This window comes from Pseudophryne corroboree, chromosome 3 (assembly GCF_028390025.1).
Source record: "Pseudophryne corroboree isolate aPseCor3 chromosome 3, aPseCor3.hap2, whole genome shotgun sequence".
NCBI lineage: Eukaryota > Metazoa > Chordata > Amphibia > Anura > Myobatrachidae > Pseudophryne > Pseudophryne corroboree.
In genome coordinates this window covers 222,420,570-222,438,338 of record NC_086446.1, presented here as the reverse complement: position 1 = coordinate 222,438,338, position 17,769 = coordinate 222,420,570, and the positions used below count along the sequence as shown (strand labels likewise).

At 45.1% G+C, this 17,769-nt stretch overlaps 1 protein-coding gene and 1 long non-coding RNA gene across 2 annotated transcripts; one reads left to right on the top strand and one right to left on the bottom strand.

Annotated features, from left to right (window-relative positions):
- The first annotated feature begins 6,896 nt into the window (after positions 1–6,896).
- Positions 6,897–10,183, top strand: LOC135055144 (uncharacterized). The gene is made up of 3 exons (XR_010243654.1): positions 6,897–7,017; positions 9,377–9,555; positions 9,723–10,183. It is a non-coding gene; the product is annotated as an uncharacterized LOC135055144 (long non-coding RNA).
- A 3,957-nt stretch (positions 10,184–14,140) lies between these two features.
- On the bottom strand, positions 14,141–15,972 carry LOC135055142 (putative nuclease HARBI1). Its single transcript, XM_063958834.1, has 3 exons — positions 14,973–15,972; positions 14,513–14,884; positions 14,141–14,428 (listed from the first exon to the last, which is right to left on the bottom strand). Coding segments are annotated over exons 1-3 (1,137 nt in total). The 5' UTR covers positions 15,736–15,972; the 3' UTR covers positions 14,141–14,426.
- Between the last annotated feature and the right edge of the window lie 1,797 nt (positions 15,973–17,769).

The window sequence follows — 17,769 nt, the reverse complement described above, 5'->3', positions numbered from 1 at the left end:
ATTCACGTTTCAGTTTTGTATTGGTATAAAAATTACTACCATGACACCAATCAATGATATATCTAAACAACACAGCTTTCGAAAAGACTGCTAGATCAGGGACACCCATCCCCCCCAGCCGACGTGGTAAACTTAACTTCTTGAATGCAACACGAGGTTTCTTCCCCTTCCATAAAAAGGCAGAAAAAAGTTCAATACACAGTTGTATATCACTTCTACTTAGAGCTAGAGGAATCATCTGCATCAAATAAGACATTTTGGGAAAAATAATGCTCTTCAAGACTGCATTGCGACCTAATAAATTGAGGGGCAACAACATCCAATTATCCAATAAAGTGCGTATTCTGGTTATGAGGGGAGAATAATTAGAATGATATATAGCACTCAATGAGGGAGATATATTGACACCTAAGTACTTGAGAGTAGGAGACGCTAGCTGAAAAGAAGCTGAGGTGAGAAGAGTTAATAGTTAAGAGTTAAGAGAGGGAGAGGGGGGTCCGAGGGGTAAAACTTCAGACTTATCAAAATTTATTTTATAACCCGAGAAGGAACCAAAACGTAATAGAGTGTCTATCACCGCCGGGACCGAGCTGGCTGGGTTCGTCATAAACAGGAGCATATCTTCTGCAAATAATGCTAATTTCACTACCTGTGAGCCCACTCGTATCCCAGTGAAAGAGACGTTATCACGTAAGGTTATGGCCTAAGGTTCCAATGCAAGTGCGAAAAGAAGGGGGATAAGGGATACTACTGGCGAGTTCCCCCCTGGATAGGAAAGGAGGTAGATAAGAATCCATTGCAGGCAATTTGAGACATAGGGTTAGTATAAAAGGTCAACAGCGTGGTAATGAAATCCTCCGGAAATCGAAAACGAGAGACCGTTTCCAGAAGGTGATCCCACGTTACTAAATCGAATGCCTTCTCTGCGTCTAAGGACAACCACCTTAGACGCAGCATCGAATCACCGGAGGACCTCAGCCACTGCTGGACAGTGAACACCTTGCGAAGGTTGACTACAGAGTGTTTACCCCAGATAAATCCTGTTTGGTCCTCATGAATAATTGATGGAAGAACAAGTTTAAGTCTGTCTGCCATAAGCTTAGTGAAAATTTTGTAGACAGCATTCAATAAGCAACATTCAATAAGGAAATGGGGCGATAAGAACTGGGAAGTTCCGGGTCCCTGCCGGGTTTAGGTAATATTTTAATTATGGCCGAATTAAAATGGAGTGGCATAGATCGGGAAGACAAAATAGAATTATATACTATCAGTAAGGTATCTTGAATTTGAGTAAGGAGGAGACGGTAATAATCCCCTGGCAGGCCATCAGGGCCTGGGGCCTTGCCTGGTTTAAGAGTTTTAATAACAGCCACTACTTCCTCCAGAGTGATGGGGGCAGTAAGAGCAGTAGCCCGGGCCAGGGTAATTTGAGGGAGAACTAAAGGATCCCAAAATGTAGTTTTATTCTCAACATCAACAGATTCTTTAGAATATAGGGAAGCATAGAAATCTTGAAATGCATCAACAATAAAACCTGAAATTACTTTAATGGAAATCCTTTACCACCATATAGGTAAATTTTCTAAGGGTAAATGGATTCAAATTATATAAGCACACAAAGTTCTGATGTTAAAGCATTTATATTACACAAACGTAAACCGTGGCAATCTCTGTGAGGTGAAGAAGTGCAGAAATCCTCCTGTTCAGGGGCTGCCCTGAATGTTACTTTTAAAAAACACTGATGTGAACCAATGTGACCCCCCACCCAAAGTAAAAAGTGCCCTCCTGAACCACCATAGTCCACATGCTGTTGCCTGTATCAAAGTCTATTCTGCCTACATTTTTTGTTATGGAACTAATGTGAAAATAAAATTTGCTTTATTTTCTTTTTCTCTAGTTTACTGCACTTAAAAAAGTAAATAATGGAATGAATGTACAGTATAACATATTCAACGTAGTAGGATGATAAGCCAAAACCATGAAATTATTGCATTAAGAATTGGAGATATCCGCTATTTTTTTGGTTCCCTAGTTATAGTATATGTGTGATGCATGCAGTGGGGGCTCAATCACAGTAGTGGCCCACATAAACAGCAGCGCTTACACTACTCGCCCTTCGGTCACGTGGCTATGCTCAAACAGATTAATACATGCCACACCTTCACCACAATTTGCCCCAATGCCATGCAGCCTTGTGCACAATTAGGTTTTATTGTTTGATACTTGCTGTCCTAGAACATGGGTGCGAATATAAAATGCCTATAATGTTCTCTGATATACACCACATACAAAACATCCTTTTCACCCAAAAAACAAGCAGATCACCTGCCGGAGGCAGGTGAAACAAATCCCTGTAAATCCGCGGCACACGCCGGCATATCGGGGCTAATTTGATAGCCCCCCTGGCGATACTTTTACACCTGACAGTCAGTGCGGGTAATTGAATATCTCCCTAGGTACCTAATAAACTATACATCTAACTTGAAATCTTCTAAATAATTTACTGTTACAGTTTTATTTATACAATATAGTACTGTACAGACTGACACAACCACACCAGTAGTGCCACAGTAGTGCATGCCTTGCACCGCACAGCCCTTCACTGACTCAGTCTTAACCTGGGTACACACTTAAAAAGGGAGAAATGCTCTGCGCACCAAAAATCACTTGGAATTAATTAATTGATTAATTGAGTGCAGTCTAGCAAGGAAAATAATTGACTCAATGAAGCTTGACCTTTTTTATAAAGAAAAATATTTTCTAAAACAGTTGATGACACAGAACAAAGTGTATGAGAAAAAAACAATACATATATATATATATATATATATAGCAGTTTAAAAACCAGAGGTTTTCACCTCTTGCATGTGTAAACAGAAACACTGTATTATGCTTTATAAACGTGCTGTTTAAACAGCATACAATGTATCTAAAATGCAGATCAGATATCTTAAGTGAAAGAGGCTCTCTACAGAGAACAACAATTGATTCTGACACTGGCGTCCCAGTGTGGAATCATATAAAATGTCCACAGATGGCTCCACAATATGAAATTATTAGAAGCAAAGCAAACAGTAATAATTACCCCCGTGCTGATTCCTGGGATGTAATGCAGAGTCCTGTATGCATTTGCACGAGGAGAATGTAAAGATTTGTAGTTGCTGCCACAATGGTAATTAAAGGACAGACTTGCTGGAATACTTATTCTCCGTTGTAATAGCCGTCAGTTGACCATCAGATGATGACATATAGGGAGTTTCCCAGCAAGGGACGTGATCCGTATGGCTAGCGGTAACAGCATGAAACGGCAAAGCCGCTGATGGCTAGCGCCGCAATGGTCTCACAGCGGAGATCCGTCTATGTCCAGCTGATCGCAGCGGGATTCTGATGCAGAAATGCCGTTAGCAACTGGACTCCCTTTAACCTCACTGCGGAGGTATGAATCCTGTAGGTCACTTGGCTTAGGTGTGAACGGAACCGGAGTATCGTTTCGTCTCCTAGCAACGGAGACTTCCTCAAGACGTCTTGAGGAAGTCTCCATTGCTAGGAGACGAAACGCATTGACGCCCCTTTCTACGAGTTCAGTGCAGTGGATATCTGTTACTCCACAGACGGGCTCCTACCATCTCGGTCCTGATACTCCGGTTCCGTTCACACCTAAGCCAAGTGACCTACAGGATTCATACCTCCGCAGTGAGGTTAAAGGGAGTCCAGTTGCTAACGGCATTTCTGCATCAGAATCCCGCTGCGATCAGCTGGACATAGACGGATCTCCGCTGTGAGACCATTGCGGCGCTAGCCATCAGCGGCTTTGCCGTTTCATGCTGTTACCGCTAGCCATACGGATCACGTCCCTTGCTGGGAAACTCCCTATATGTCATCATCTGATGGTCAACTGACGGCTATTACAACGGAGAATAAGTATTCCAGCAAGTCTGTCCTCTAATTACCATTGTGGCAGCAACTACAAATCTTTACATTCTCCTCGTGCAAATGCATACAGGACTCTGCATTACGTCCCAGGAATCAGCACGGGGGTAATTATTACCGTTTGCTTTGCTTCTAATAATTTCATATTGTGGAGCCATCTGTGGGCATTTTATATGATTCCACACTGGGACGCCAGTGTCAGAATCAATTGTTGTTCTCTGTAGAGAGCCTCTTTCACTTAAGATATCTGATCTGCATTTTAGATACACTGTATGTTGTTTAAACAGCACATTTATAAAGTTAGATACAGTGTTTCTGTTTACACATGCAAGAGATGAAAACCTCTGGTTTTTAAACTGCTATATATATATATATATATATATATATATATATATATGTATTGTTTGTCTCATACACTTTGTTCTGTGTCATCAACTGTTTTATAAAATATTTTTCTTTATAAAAAAGGTCAAGCTTCATTGAGTCAATTATTCTCCTTGCTAGACTGCACTCAATTAATCAATTAATTAATTCCAAGTGATTTTTGGTGCGCAGAGCATTTCTCCCTTTTTTGTGCTTCAATCAGTTGTTCAGCCTAACCTGCTGTTTTGCTCAGCAGCCCTAAAGGTCACGATTTTTATTGATCACCATCTGGTAAATTATTACCATACATTGCATTTTAGCGCCAGATATATATATATACAGTTTGAGATTTATCTCTAGCTGTATGTACATATAATTTTTCTGGGTACACACTTGTCAAATCCTCTGGAAATCTGACCCCTGACCAACCGGTTTGCCTGATATTGGACAAGTGTGTACCCTCTGCTGACCGACCTGCACACCCAATCCTGGTCGCCTGTTGGGTCTCCTGGTTTTTAAACTTGCTTAAAAAGTAGGAGACCTGACCACCGTCCAGGCGACCAACACTGTAGTTTGCAGGCTGTAGAGACTGGAGGAGGCGACCGATCTCCAGCCCCTGCAACCCAACATACTATCAGCATTGCAGCGGTGTGAGATCTGGAGTGAACCCAGGACCGTCTGCTGCTACTGGCAGGGAGCAAGTTGGCAGGGAGCAAGGTGGCGGGACATGTAATTTTAGCTGTGCAGAGTTCAACAGCGATCAGCATGCTTAATAGCAGTGGCTGTGGCTTCCAGTTTCAAAAATGGCACTGCTGCGCCATTTTTAAAAATCACGATGACCGCAGCAAGCCAATCATGGCTCCCCATGTCATCACCCCACCCCCTTGTGCTGGCTAATTTTAGTCAGCGGCTGTCAGTTTGAATGCGGAGGATTAGCGGTGAAGAGCTCCTGAAGAGAGAAGATGCTGGGAAGTCCTGGATAGGTGGCGGCCATGCAAATGAGCTTAAACACTGCCACTCCCCAGATGAAGGTGTTGCATAATAAAATATTAAAACATTCATTGTTGTTTTTTTTATTTTAATATTTCTTTTGCAGGGGGCCTATAGGTACCAACGGGCCCTTAATGCCCCGCATACTGGTACTTGTGGTTCTCCAAGTACCACCATGCACGGAGGCTTGCTGAGACCAATGGTCCTCTTGTAAAAGACAATATTCTATTTTTAACTACTGGACTATCGACTCGCACCCACAGCCCAGGGGTTCTGGGGATAGCCTCGGGCTTCAGCATAGGCCTTGGGTGCCCTGGAGAGGGGGGACCCCTTTATTGGCCTGGGCTCACTAGTTAGGATGGATAGATGTTAGGGCCACGGAACTCCATCAAGTGTGGCATTACTCCCCTGCTAGTGGAGCCCAGAGCTGATTCTGTAAATATAAGGGACCCCTACTCATTTTGTTCCCCATATATGCTGCCCATGTGTGGCCACTTCTACAAAATTTTACAGGGCCACTTTTAGTTCTGAATCTGCCCCAGATCTCAGACACAACTGCAGCAAAAGACACAAGGAAGGCCGCAACTGTGTACAATCAGGACCCACCCCCTCATCAGACCGCACCCTCATTAGGGCTGTTTCCATAAATTTCCCGGGCTGGTTTTCCGTCTCAATCTGCCCCGGCTACAGCAGTAGTGCCATAGTAGTGCTTGCTTTTCACCCCACAGCCCTTCACTGACACAATCTTACTGCTGCAGCCTACAAACCTATACCCTAACCCTCCGACATCCTGTGTGACATGGTGCCGAATAATCGCAGGAGGGACTTAAATAGAATCCAAATCATGCAAGATCTGACACTCAGAAGATTACGTTTTGACTCGTTTTGAAATCCGGGCCTGGTGGGAAAACCTGAGCGCAGGTTTGGAACTACTTGGATATGCCAAATTTGGGTGGGTTAGGTTTTCAGAAGACCGAACACGCACATCTCTAATTTGGTCATACGTGACCTGACTTTGTGGATTATGCATGCACTGACTTGCACTACCCCTTCAACTGTTATAATAAATAAATATATATTTTTAAAATTTAAAAAACAACAACAAATAAATAAAAAATAAACTACTTTGGGAGCATTCCGGATTGAGAAATTTAAGAGTTAATCAAATAATGTATTCATGTAATATAGATAAATAATTCCTGCTAATGCCATCCTGAGATGGTTATAGTCAAAGGGAGTGCTCCAAGGGTAGCATAGGTAGCACTTGTTTGTAAGGGCGAATCCCCCTCTCTGGCGGAAATAGGGAATTTTTCAAGATAATGAATGCTATTACAGGTATAGGGCTATATGCAATAGCGGGCGAATCGCGTCATTAGATCCGCCCCTGTATAATTCGCCCGCTATCGCCAGCCGCAGCCCTATCGCCGGGACCCTGAATTCACTATATTCAATGTATAACTGATTCGCCCCTCCCGCAGGCGGATTACGGCCAATCGGCGAGTAGTGGGCGTACTGAATTCGCCTTCCCGCCGAAAGCAGCCCTTTATTAGGGCTTGTTTGCTGCACGTGCTCTGCAGCCATTTTGTGAACCTGCAGAGAGGTGTGGAGCTAGCAATTTGGTTGTTTGCTGTGGATATCGTTTGGACACCCCAGCAGGCTTTATTCCAGGACAGTCAGGAGGATTCCTGTTACCCCGGAGCAGAGCCATTTTAGGAGCTTTTACTACATTTGTAGGTAAGTACCACATGTGTGTCTGGTGTTGCATGTATGTGTTTGTGTAGTGGGGGTTGCCATGAGGTGTACATGGGGTGTTTGTGCATGTGTGCAGGTATGTGTATAGCCCCTTGCTTGTGTTGCTGCATTTTTAGGGGGAGACTTGTGTTTTGGGGTAGTTTTTCACGTTTTTTTTTTATTCTTTAATTGACTTTTTTGGGTCTTCTATTAGCATTGGTGTACCTCCTGAGTGTGTTGGGATGCTTTCTGGCCATTTTGGGGTGATTTGGAGCAATTTTAGTCGACAGCCTGGTTGACATGTGCTGCTGATTGTTTTTCAAACATGTGTTTTCCCGCCTAATTTTGCTGTGGTGTGCCTCCTGAGTGTGCTGGGGTGCTTTCTGGCCATTTTGGGGTGATTTGGAGCAATTTTAGTCGACAGCCTGGTTGACATGTGCTGCTGATTGTTTTTCAAACATGTGTTTTCCCGCCTAATTTTGCTGTGGTGTGCCTCCTGAGTGTGCTGGGATGCTTTCTGGCCATTTTGGGGTGATTTGGAGCAATTTTAGTCGACAGCCTGGTTGACATGTGCTGCTGATTGTTTTTCAAACATGTGTTTTCCCGCCTAATTTTGATGTGGTGTACCTCCTGAGTGTGTTGGGATGCTTTCTGGCCATTTTGGGGTGATTTGGAGCAATTTTAGTCGACAGCCTGGTTGACATGTGCTGCTGATTGTTTTTCAAACATGTGTTTTCCCAACTAATTTTGATGTGGGGTACCTCCTGAGTGTGTTGGGATGCTTTCTGGCCATTTTGGGGTGATTTGGAGCAATTTTAGTCGACAGCCTGGTTGACATGTGTTGCTGATTGTTTTTCAAACATGTGTTTTCCCGCCTAATTTTGCTGTGGTGTGCCTCCTGAGTGTGTTGGGATGCTTTCTGGCCATTTTGGGGTGATTTGGAGCAATTTTAGTCGACAGCCTGGTTGACATGTGTTGCTGATTGTTTTTCAAACATGTGTTTTCCCGCCTAATTTTGATGTGGTGTACCTCCTGAGTGTGTTGGGATGCTTTCTGGCCATTTTGGGGTGATTTGGAGCAATTTTAGTCGACAGCCTGGTTGACATGTGCTGCTGATTGTTTTTCAAACATGTGTTTTCCCAACTAATTTTGATGTGGGGTACCTCCTGAGTGTGTTGGGATGCTTTCTGGCCATTTTGGGGTGATTTGGAGCAATTTTAGTCGACAGCCTGGTTGACATGTGTTGCTGATTGTTTTTCAAACATGTGTTTTCCCGCCTAATTTTGCTGTGGTGTGCCTCCTGAGTGTGTTGGGATGCTTTCTGGCCATTTTGGGGTGATTTGGAGCAATTTTAGTCGACAGCCTGGTTGACATGTGTTGCTGATTGTTTTTCAAACATGTGTTTTCCCGCCTAATTTTGATGTGGTGTACCTCCTGAGTGTGTTGGGATGCTTTCTGGCCATTTTGGGGTGATTTGGAGCAATTTTAGTCGACAGCCTGGTTGACATGTGCTGCTGATTGTTTTTCAAACATGTGTTTTCCCAACTAATTTTGATGTGGGGTACCTCCTGAGTGTGTTGGGATGCTTTCTGGCCATTTTGGGGTGATTTGGAGCAATTTTAGTCGACAGCCTGGTTGACATGTGTTGCTGATTGTTTTTCAAACATGTGTTTTCCCGCCTAATTTTGATGTGGTGTGCCTCCTGAGTGTGTTGGGATGCTTTCTGGCCATTTTGGGGTGATTTGGAGCAATTTTAGTCGACAGCCTGGTTGACATGTGCTGCTGATTGTTTTTCAAACATGTGTTTTCCCAACTAATTTTGATGTGGTGTGCCTCCTGAGTGTGCTGGGATGCTTTCTTGCCATTTTGGGGTGATTTGGAGCAAGTTTAGTCGACAGCCTGGTTGACATGTGCTGCTGATTGTTTTTCAAACATGTGTTTTCCCGCCTAATTTTGATGTGGTGTACCTCCTGAGTGTGTTGGGATGCTTTCTTGCCATTTTGGGGTGATTTGGAGCAATTTTAGTCGACAGCCTGGTTGACATGTGCTGCTGATTGTTTTTCAAACATGTGTTTTCCCGCCTAATTTTGATGTGGTGTGCCTCCTGAGTGTGCTGGGATGCTTTCTGGCCATTTTGGGGTGATTTGGAGCAATTTTAGTCGACAGCCTGGTTGACATGTGCTGCTGATTGTTTTTCAAACATGTGTTTTCCCGCCTAATTTTGATGTGGTGTACCTCCTGAGTGTGTTGGGATGCTTTCTGGCCATTTTGGGGTGATTTGGAGCAAGTTGAGTCGACAGCCTGGTCAACATTTTGTGAGGGGCAGCCATTTATACATGTATGTATTTTTTTTTTATAACAGAGATGTCAAGGGACAATCAGACCCGATCCGCCCCTTCCCCCACCCCCTCGGATCTATCCCTGCATAGCAATGAGGAGTGGGAGCCAACCCAGGAGGCGGATGCGACCGACCAGGCATCTAGTGACCAGCCGCGGTCGTCAAGGGCCCATGAGAAGTCCAAGAAAAAGCCTAGTAAAAAGGTACTTAACCACACCTGCAGACACAAATAGCATCAAACTTTACCCACTGTAGTTTGTGCAATGCCATGCACACCTACTGTAATAGGTGCGCAATGCCAGGGATACTGACACTCACAGGTACATACCGATCTTATTAAAAAAAAATTTTTTTTTTTTAATCCCTAAAGGCAAGAAGCCAGCCAGAGGAGCAGTCGGAGGAGGAAGCCTCTGGTGAAGATGCAGGACAGAAAAAGCAGCGTGGACCCAGATACACTGAGGCGGAAAACTGTACCCTAGTAGATTGCGTCGACAGGTCCTACGACATTTTGTATGGACTAAGGGCACAGACCACAGCAGCTAAGGTAAAGCGGAACATCTGGGAATCCATCGCCAGTCAAGTCACTGCAATATCTGGAAACCGCCGGAGCACCAAAAATTGCTTGAAGCGGTACAGTGATTGCCGCAGACAGACCAAGAAGAAGATGGGGATTCAGCGCCGACATGAGACAGCTACGGGAGGTGGCCCGGCTCTCAATCTGAAGTGGCTACCCTGGGAGGACGTTATTAGAAGGCGCATGAACCCTGCCATGGTCGAAGGAGTTCGCGGAGGTGTGGACTCCAGCCGTCCTGCTGGCTTTCCCCAGGAGGAAGAACTGCCCAGAAGACGGAGGAAGGCGGGAGACCAGCCGTCCAAAAGGAGGTCTGATGGTAAGAATACATTCACATGAGCTGTACTTCCCTTTAAAATTTTTGTATGTGCTAATGTGCTTTTTTTTTTTTCCCAGACAGACCTGCCCAGAGGACATCACCTGCGCACAGGACATCGCCAGCGCACGGACCGTCACCTGTGCAGCAGGCATCGGCAGCAGCGCGCGGACCATCAACTGCGCCGCAAGCATCGCGAGCACACAGATCGTCACCTGTGCGCCACAGTTCGTCATCGCGCAGTTGGTCACCTGTGCACCAGACTACGTCAGCGCACAGACTATCACCTGTGCGCCAGACACCGTCGGCGACCACACCACAAGATGGGCGCCAAACTACAGCTCCTGCGCGCAGGTCATCACCAGATCGTCGTCTCTCCAGGAGCTCTGGGACTGTGACTGAAGAGCCTCAAGACACAACCCTTGTGGACCCATCACCCGATCTATTTGAGTCCACAGGGTTAACAGACGAAACTTTTCTTGGGTTTGAGGACAGCCGTGCAGACGTATCCAGCCAGACCCTTGAAAAGTCTTCCGAAACGAGGACAAGTGGAGCTCCTGGAGCAGCGGCATCACAGGATGGAGAAGGTTTGTTTTTTTTGTTTTTTTTGGGGGGGGGGGGGGCAGCAGTTGTGTAAAGTTTATTAACTTTCCCAAAAAAATTATTTTGCAAACAGTGGTGCCACGAACCAGCAGCGGACTAGCTTCGGGGATTGGTTCCTACTTCAGGCCGGATCTCCTACAGGAGTCGTCAGAGGATGACGAGGTGGAAGTGCAGGAGGCTCCAGTTGCTACATCCCTGCGTGAGTAAATTGAATTGTGAGCCTTCAAAAAAATGTATGATGAATGTGTATAATATTGTCTAATTTTCTTTTCAGCTGCCCAAATCCAAGTTGTGGCAGACATCCAGGAAGGGCAGAATCCCTCAACTGTTCAGAGGGTTCACACCCTGGCATCAGAGATTGGGACACGCCAGGATACATACACAAATGTTGTGGGAAGCAGACTGGACAACATTGAGAGGACAATGGAGAAAATGTCCAACAGTCTGCATGAACTGCAGAAGACTCTTTCCGACAGCACGGCCACAATACTACAGATCATAATTCAAGATCATAGGGAGAATATGAACGTACTTAACATTCTGTCCGATTCCATGGTCAAGCTTGTGGAAAACACCTCATGTCTGGCAAAAAGCAATAAGAACATGTCGGAGAGTCATCGACACTCCTCTTCCAGCCAACAGGTCATCGCAACCACACTGCAGATGATCTATGAAAAGCTCCCAGTACCAGCTCATCAACACGCTGGTGATCCACCATATCCGCCGTCGCAAGCCACAAGGACGCATCGTACCCTTCCTCAAGTCCCATCCCAGTACAGACAGTCACAGATGTACCAGGGATATACAGGGATGTACCCCACCCCCCAGATGCCTCCACCACCGGCCGCACAATCTTCAGCAGCATGGGCACCGAGGGCCAGTCAACATACTCCCCAGCCTCCCAGGACATCCACGCCCTATCAGGGGGAAGAAGAGGATCCGTACAGACTTCCACCATAAACCCGGTCGTATTATTTTATTTTCTTTTAAATGTTTTTCATGTATCCCTGTCTTCCCCTCCCATTAGTTTGTTGTTTTTCTTACTATTGTTTTTTCTTTGTTGGCCTTCCCCACCCGTGACCGGGTACTACCAAGGAGCTTTGTGTAGGCATACATGCGCGGGCATGTATGCGGGCGCGTGTGGTAACGGATGAAAGCTCCTTGCGGCTACATGTATGATGGGCCAAAGAGCTATTCTGATACCCCCTTTTTCTTCCAAAAATCCTTTTTTGTAATGATGTACAGTAGGCTTTAATTGTGTGAATTTACTATTCACTAGTCTGTGTTTTTGACTTATTCATAGGATTGGTGAGGAGAAATGAAGTGGACGGCATAAGTTTGTGTTGTGCGTACCAAGGTGAGTAGAACCATGTTTAATTCAAGAAACTTTGAACCGCATGCCTTTGTAGAACAACACCGTCCAGCAATGGGTCATGCTGGGCTGTGTTGTTCCACAAATGTTAGCGTGTCAAAGTGCTGACCACTGACGCCACTCTTTCACTTTGAACCGCATGCCTTTGTAGAACAACACCGTCCAGCAATGGGTCATGCTGGGCTGTGTTGTTCCACAAATGTTAGCGTGTCAAAGTGCTGACCACTGACGCCACTCTTTCACTTTGAACCGCATGCCTTTGTAGAACAACACCGTCCAGCAATGGGTCATGCTGGGCTGTGTTGTTCCACAAATGTTAGCGTGTCAAAGTGCTGACCACTGACGCCACTCTTTCACTTTGAACCGCATGCCTTTGTAGAACAACACCGTCCAGCAATGGGTCATGCTGGGCTGTGTTGTTCCACAAATGTTAGCGTGTCAAAGTGCTGACCACTGACGCCACTCTTTCACTTTGAACCGCATGCCTTTGTAGAACAACACCGTCCAGCAATGGGTCATGCTGGGCTGTGTTGTTCCACAAATGTTAGCGTGTCAAAGTGCTGACCACTGACGCCACTCTTTCACTTTGAACCGCATGCCTTTGTAGAACAACACCGTCCAGCAATGGGTCATGCTGGGCTGTGTTGTTCCCCAAATTTTCATTGAAAAGAAATGAACATGAATTTAGTGTGTCTTTACTTTAATATACTTTTTTTCTTTTCCCCACAGATATCTATATACACAAGAAAAGAATGTAAAGAAGAACAAACTACTTTTTTGTTTTAATTAACTTTCAAACTTTATTAAAAAAAAATTTTCTTCAATAAACTTTTAAAAATAGAAGTTTCCTGTGGTTTTTATTAAAATTTGTAATGCAGTAGAATTGTACGTAAGTAGATTGCCCGGGGAACTGTCTCTTCAAATCCACGCCACTTAGGAAGGATACACCGGAAGACCTGTGGAAGAGAACAGTATGAGCTACCAGATGTGGGTAATAGTGTCACCCTGGGACTGGAAAGAAGAGGTACATACAGTCCACACAACACAAGCGGGGAACAGTGGGTCCAAATGCAACCCTCCGGCACTTGCGTCACTACACATCCAAACATTCCCTGACCAGCATTGGTGTTTCAGGGAATGTTTGGATGTGTAGTGACGCAAGTGCCGGAGGGCTGCACTTTGGACATGCCGGGGTGATTTTGGACAAAGGGAGTTCTGGGCAATCCATCTCACCTGAGGGGGTTGTCTGCTACATGGCGGAGGTTCAGGTCCACATCACCAGTAGGTCGCCCATGGAACATCGGGTGAAATGGCGTGTCTCTTCACATCCACGCCACTTGGGAAGATACATTGCAGGACCTGTGGAAGAGAACAGTTTGAGCTTCCAGATATGGGTGATAGTGTCACCCTGGGGCTGGAAAAAGAGGTACATACAACAGTCCACACAACACAAGCGGGTTGCAGCGGCCCAAATGCAACCCTCCTGCACTTGCATCACTACACATCCAAACATTCCCTAGCATTGCTGTTTCAGGGAATGTTTGGATGTGCAGTCTTGCAAATGCCGGAGTGCTGCACTTTGGACATTTCGGGGTGATTTTGGACAAGGGAGTCTTGTTGGTCAATGCATCTCACCTGAGGTGGTTGTCTGCTACATGGCGGAGGGTCAGGTCCACATCACCATTAGGTCGCCCATGGAACATCGGGTGAAATGGCGTGTCTCCTCACATCCACGCCACTTGGGAAGATACACCGCAGGACCTGTGGAAGAGAACAGTATGAGCTTCCAGATGTGGGTAATAGTGTCACCCTGGGACTGGAAAGAAGAGGTACATACAGTCCACACAACACAAGCGGGGAACAGTGGGTCCAAATGCAACCCTCCGGCACTTGCGTCACTACACATCCAAACATTCCCTGACCAGCATTGGTGTATCAGGAGGGAATGTTTGGATGTGCAGTCTTGCAAATGCCGGAGTGCTGCACTTTGGACATGCCGGGGTGATTTTGGACAAAGGGAGTTCTGGGCAATCCATCTCACCTGAGGGGGTTGTCTGCTACATGGCGGAGGGTCAGGTCCACATCACCATTAGGTCGCCCATGGTAGAGTTGGATAAAAGGGTCAAATATTTGCGGTAACCAAACAGGATAAAACAGGGGGGAACAAACTGTATAAACACGGCCTGGGGATACACATCAACAGGATGTAAAACTCTGTAATAGATAAATGAAGAGGTTTTTTTAAAAAAAATCCAATGTCAGTTTACACGATAATACAAATGTTGTCAGTATACTCACAGGTAACTGCAAAAAAATTTTGTATCACTGTCCGCCGGGAATCCTCTCCTTCGCCCATACCCACCGGTAGAGCAGAAGACCGGTTCCCGCGTAGGAAAGCACTACGACGAAGAGTCACCGGCAAACGGTTTGCGACACATATGTTGTGTAAAATACAACATGCATTTACCATGCCGCAAACCTTCGACGGTGAGTACAAAAGAGCACCGCCGGAAGTGTCTAAACATCGAAACCGGCTTTTAAGTACACCGAAGGCACGCTCAATTACTCCCCTCGATGCAATGTGTGTCTCTTGGTAACGTTTTTCTGCTCTACCAACAGGATTAGACAATGGGGTCAACAGCCACGGTTTGTTTGGATAACCCGCATCGCCTATAGAAAATATAAAAAAAATGTTAGGTACTTGTAAAAAATAATAAAAAAAATAATAATAAAATAATAAAAAAATGAAAATACATACCTAACAGCCAGCCACCAGGCATGTTTCCTGTTTCGAACTTGTCAAACAGTGATGACTGGCTTAGGATGAAGGAGTCGTGAGATGATCCAGGAAATCCCACAAAAATGTTCAAAAATCTCATGTTTACATCACAGACCGCCTGCACGTTCAGGGAATGGAACTGTTTTCGGTTCCGAAAACATTCCTCTGAATTCCGTGGCGGTCTGATCTGCACGTGGGTACAGTCAATCGCGCCCAGCACATTGGGAAATTTGTATTTGTTGAAAAAGCCTAATTTGATCTCACGACATTCGCTGTCCGTCTCTGGAAATGTGATGTACTGGATCGTCAATTTGCGGAAAGCCCTAATGACTTGGGTTATACAGCGCGACAGTGTCGACTGAGAAAAACCGCATGTTTGAGACAGTGTAGGCTGGAATGTGCCTGACGCCAAAAAATGTAACGTCCCCAGCAGTTTCTGAAAACCGCTGATTGCACGATTTGACCGTGCCCGAGGTTCCAAGTCGGCCTCCAACAGAGCGTACAGCGAATATATGTCGCGAGTCGATAAGCGATAATTTTGTATCACCTCGAACTCGCTGAGATCCTCCAGTTCACGCCTAGTGCGATACTGGCGTGGACGTGGAAATGAAACCCGCAATACTGGCTCACCCAATGCAGACATTTGCTGACCTGGATCCTGATGTTCATCAGCACTTTCTTCCTCCATCATACTTGCAGCCAGCATGAACAACACAATCTGGTCAGAAAAAGGCTCCATCATTGTAGTCAGTACAAAAATAGGAATGTGTTTTAAAACGCAGTGATTTTCCTAAAAAAACGATTCCACAGAGCTGACTGTAAAATGGCTCCTTCTCCCTGTAGTCTCAAACCCAGGAGTGAGGAGATAGGAGGGGCTTTGCAGAAGTGTATCCTGGGTAAAACTGTGGAATCATGGGTAAAATTCCCTCAGGAGATTGAAGAAAAAAATATTCCTTTAAAAAATCAATTAAATAATACTTGTGAAGCAAAAAAAGACAAACCAAGTAGATAATCCTTTCAAATATAAATAGATATGCTACTAGCAATCCTCAAATATCCCAAAAAATGATGTTCTAAAAATTTTTTTTGAGAACCCGCCAGTCAACTGAGGCGGACTGAAATAGGCGAATTTGCGGTCGAAAAGTACTGCAGGCGAATTTCCAAACTTGAATTGAATATGCTTGGGGCGAATTGCAGCATCTGTACCATTGCAGAAAAGTCGAATGCGAAAAAAATCGAATTGACAAAAGTCGAATTCTGAATGTCCGTTTTTTTGCATAGGCGAATTGATTTTTTGAGGCGAAAACGTTCCGGAATTCGACTTTTTCTGAAATTCGACCGCAATTGCATATACCCCATAATATGATAATGGGAGCTATCTAGGGCTATATAATAAATTGAGCAGGGTATTCTTTTATAAAATTCTGAAACTGCATACTGTGAGGCCAGAGCCGGCCCTAACCAATATGATGCCCTAGGCAAGATTTTGGCTGATGCCCCCGCTAGCACCACCGCTGGTACCGCCTCTGACCTTGCACCTCTTACCCAGCACCATCACTGCTCACCCATAACAGTCCTTATTTTGGTGTTTGTACCCCCTATATTTTAAATAGGAACAGGTCGCACATTTGGTGCACAGCACAAAAAGGTGTGTGTTTTTGCTGGCAAAGGGCATGGCCACACAATAGTACATCCAATTCAAATTATGCCACACTGTACTGCAACTTTATTCACATTTGATCATGCGATAGTGTCCATAATTCACATTACATCCCACAGTAGTATCACTTTACCTTCTAAACTTTACTCCTCACAGTAGAGCTCCTTATTCACATAACATCATACTGAATTGCTCCTTACTCACATTACACCACACCCTATTGCTCTTTATTCACATTAGACAACACAGTAATGCCCTTTCTATATGCAACACCACATAGTAGAGCACCTTATACACATAATGCCACACATTAGTACAGTAATGTATTTATACACATAATACCACACAATAATGCCCCTTACACATATGAGACACATTAGTAATGTCCTTATAAACATAATGCGCCTTACACATTATGACAACCTTTATTAATGCCGTTTTACACATAATGGTGGTCATTCCGAGTTGTTCGCTCGTTGCCGATTTTCGCTATACTGCGATTAGTCGCTTACTGCACATGCGCAAGGTTCGCAGAGCGCATGCGCTTAGTTATTTTACACAAAAGTTAGGTATTTTACTCACGGCATAACAGAGCTTTTTCATCGCTGTGCTCATCGTAGTGTGATTGACAGGAAGTGGGTGTTTCTGGGCGGAAACTGGACGTTTTATGGGAGTGTGCGGAAAAACGCAGGCGTTCAGGTTGCAAAACGCAGGAGTGGCTGGAGAAACGGGGGAGTGGTTGGGCAAACGCTGGGTGTGTTTGTGACATCAAACCAGGAACGAAAAGGACTGAGCTGGTCGCAATGGCTGAGTAAGTCTGGAGCTACTCAGAAACTGCTAAGAAATTTCTATTCACAATTCTGCTAATCTTTCGTTCGCAATTCTGCTAAGCTAAGATACACTCCCAGAGGGCGGCGGCTTAGCGTGTGCAATGCTGCTAAAAGCAGCTAGCGAGCGAACAACTCGGAATGAGGGCCAATGTCCCACATATGCCGCACATTATTAATGCCCTTTTCTCATACGTCCTAGAGGATGCTGGGGACTCCAAAAGGACCATGGGGTATAGATGGGATCCGCAGGAGACATGGGCACTTTAAGACTTTAAATGGGCGTGAA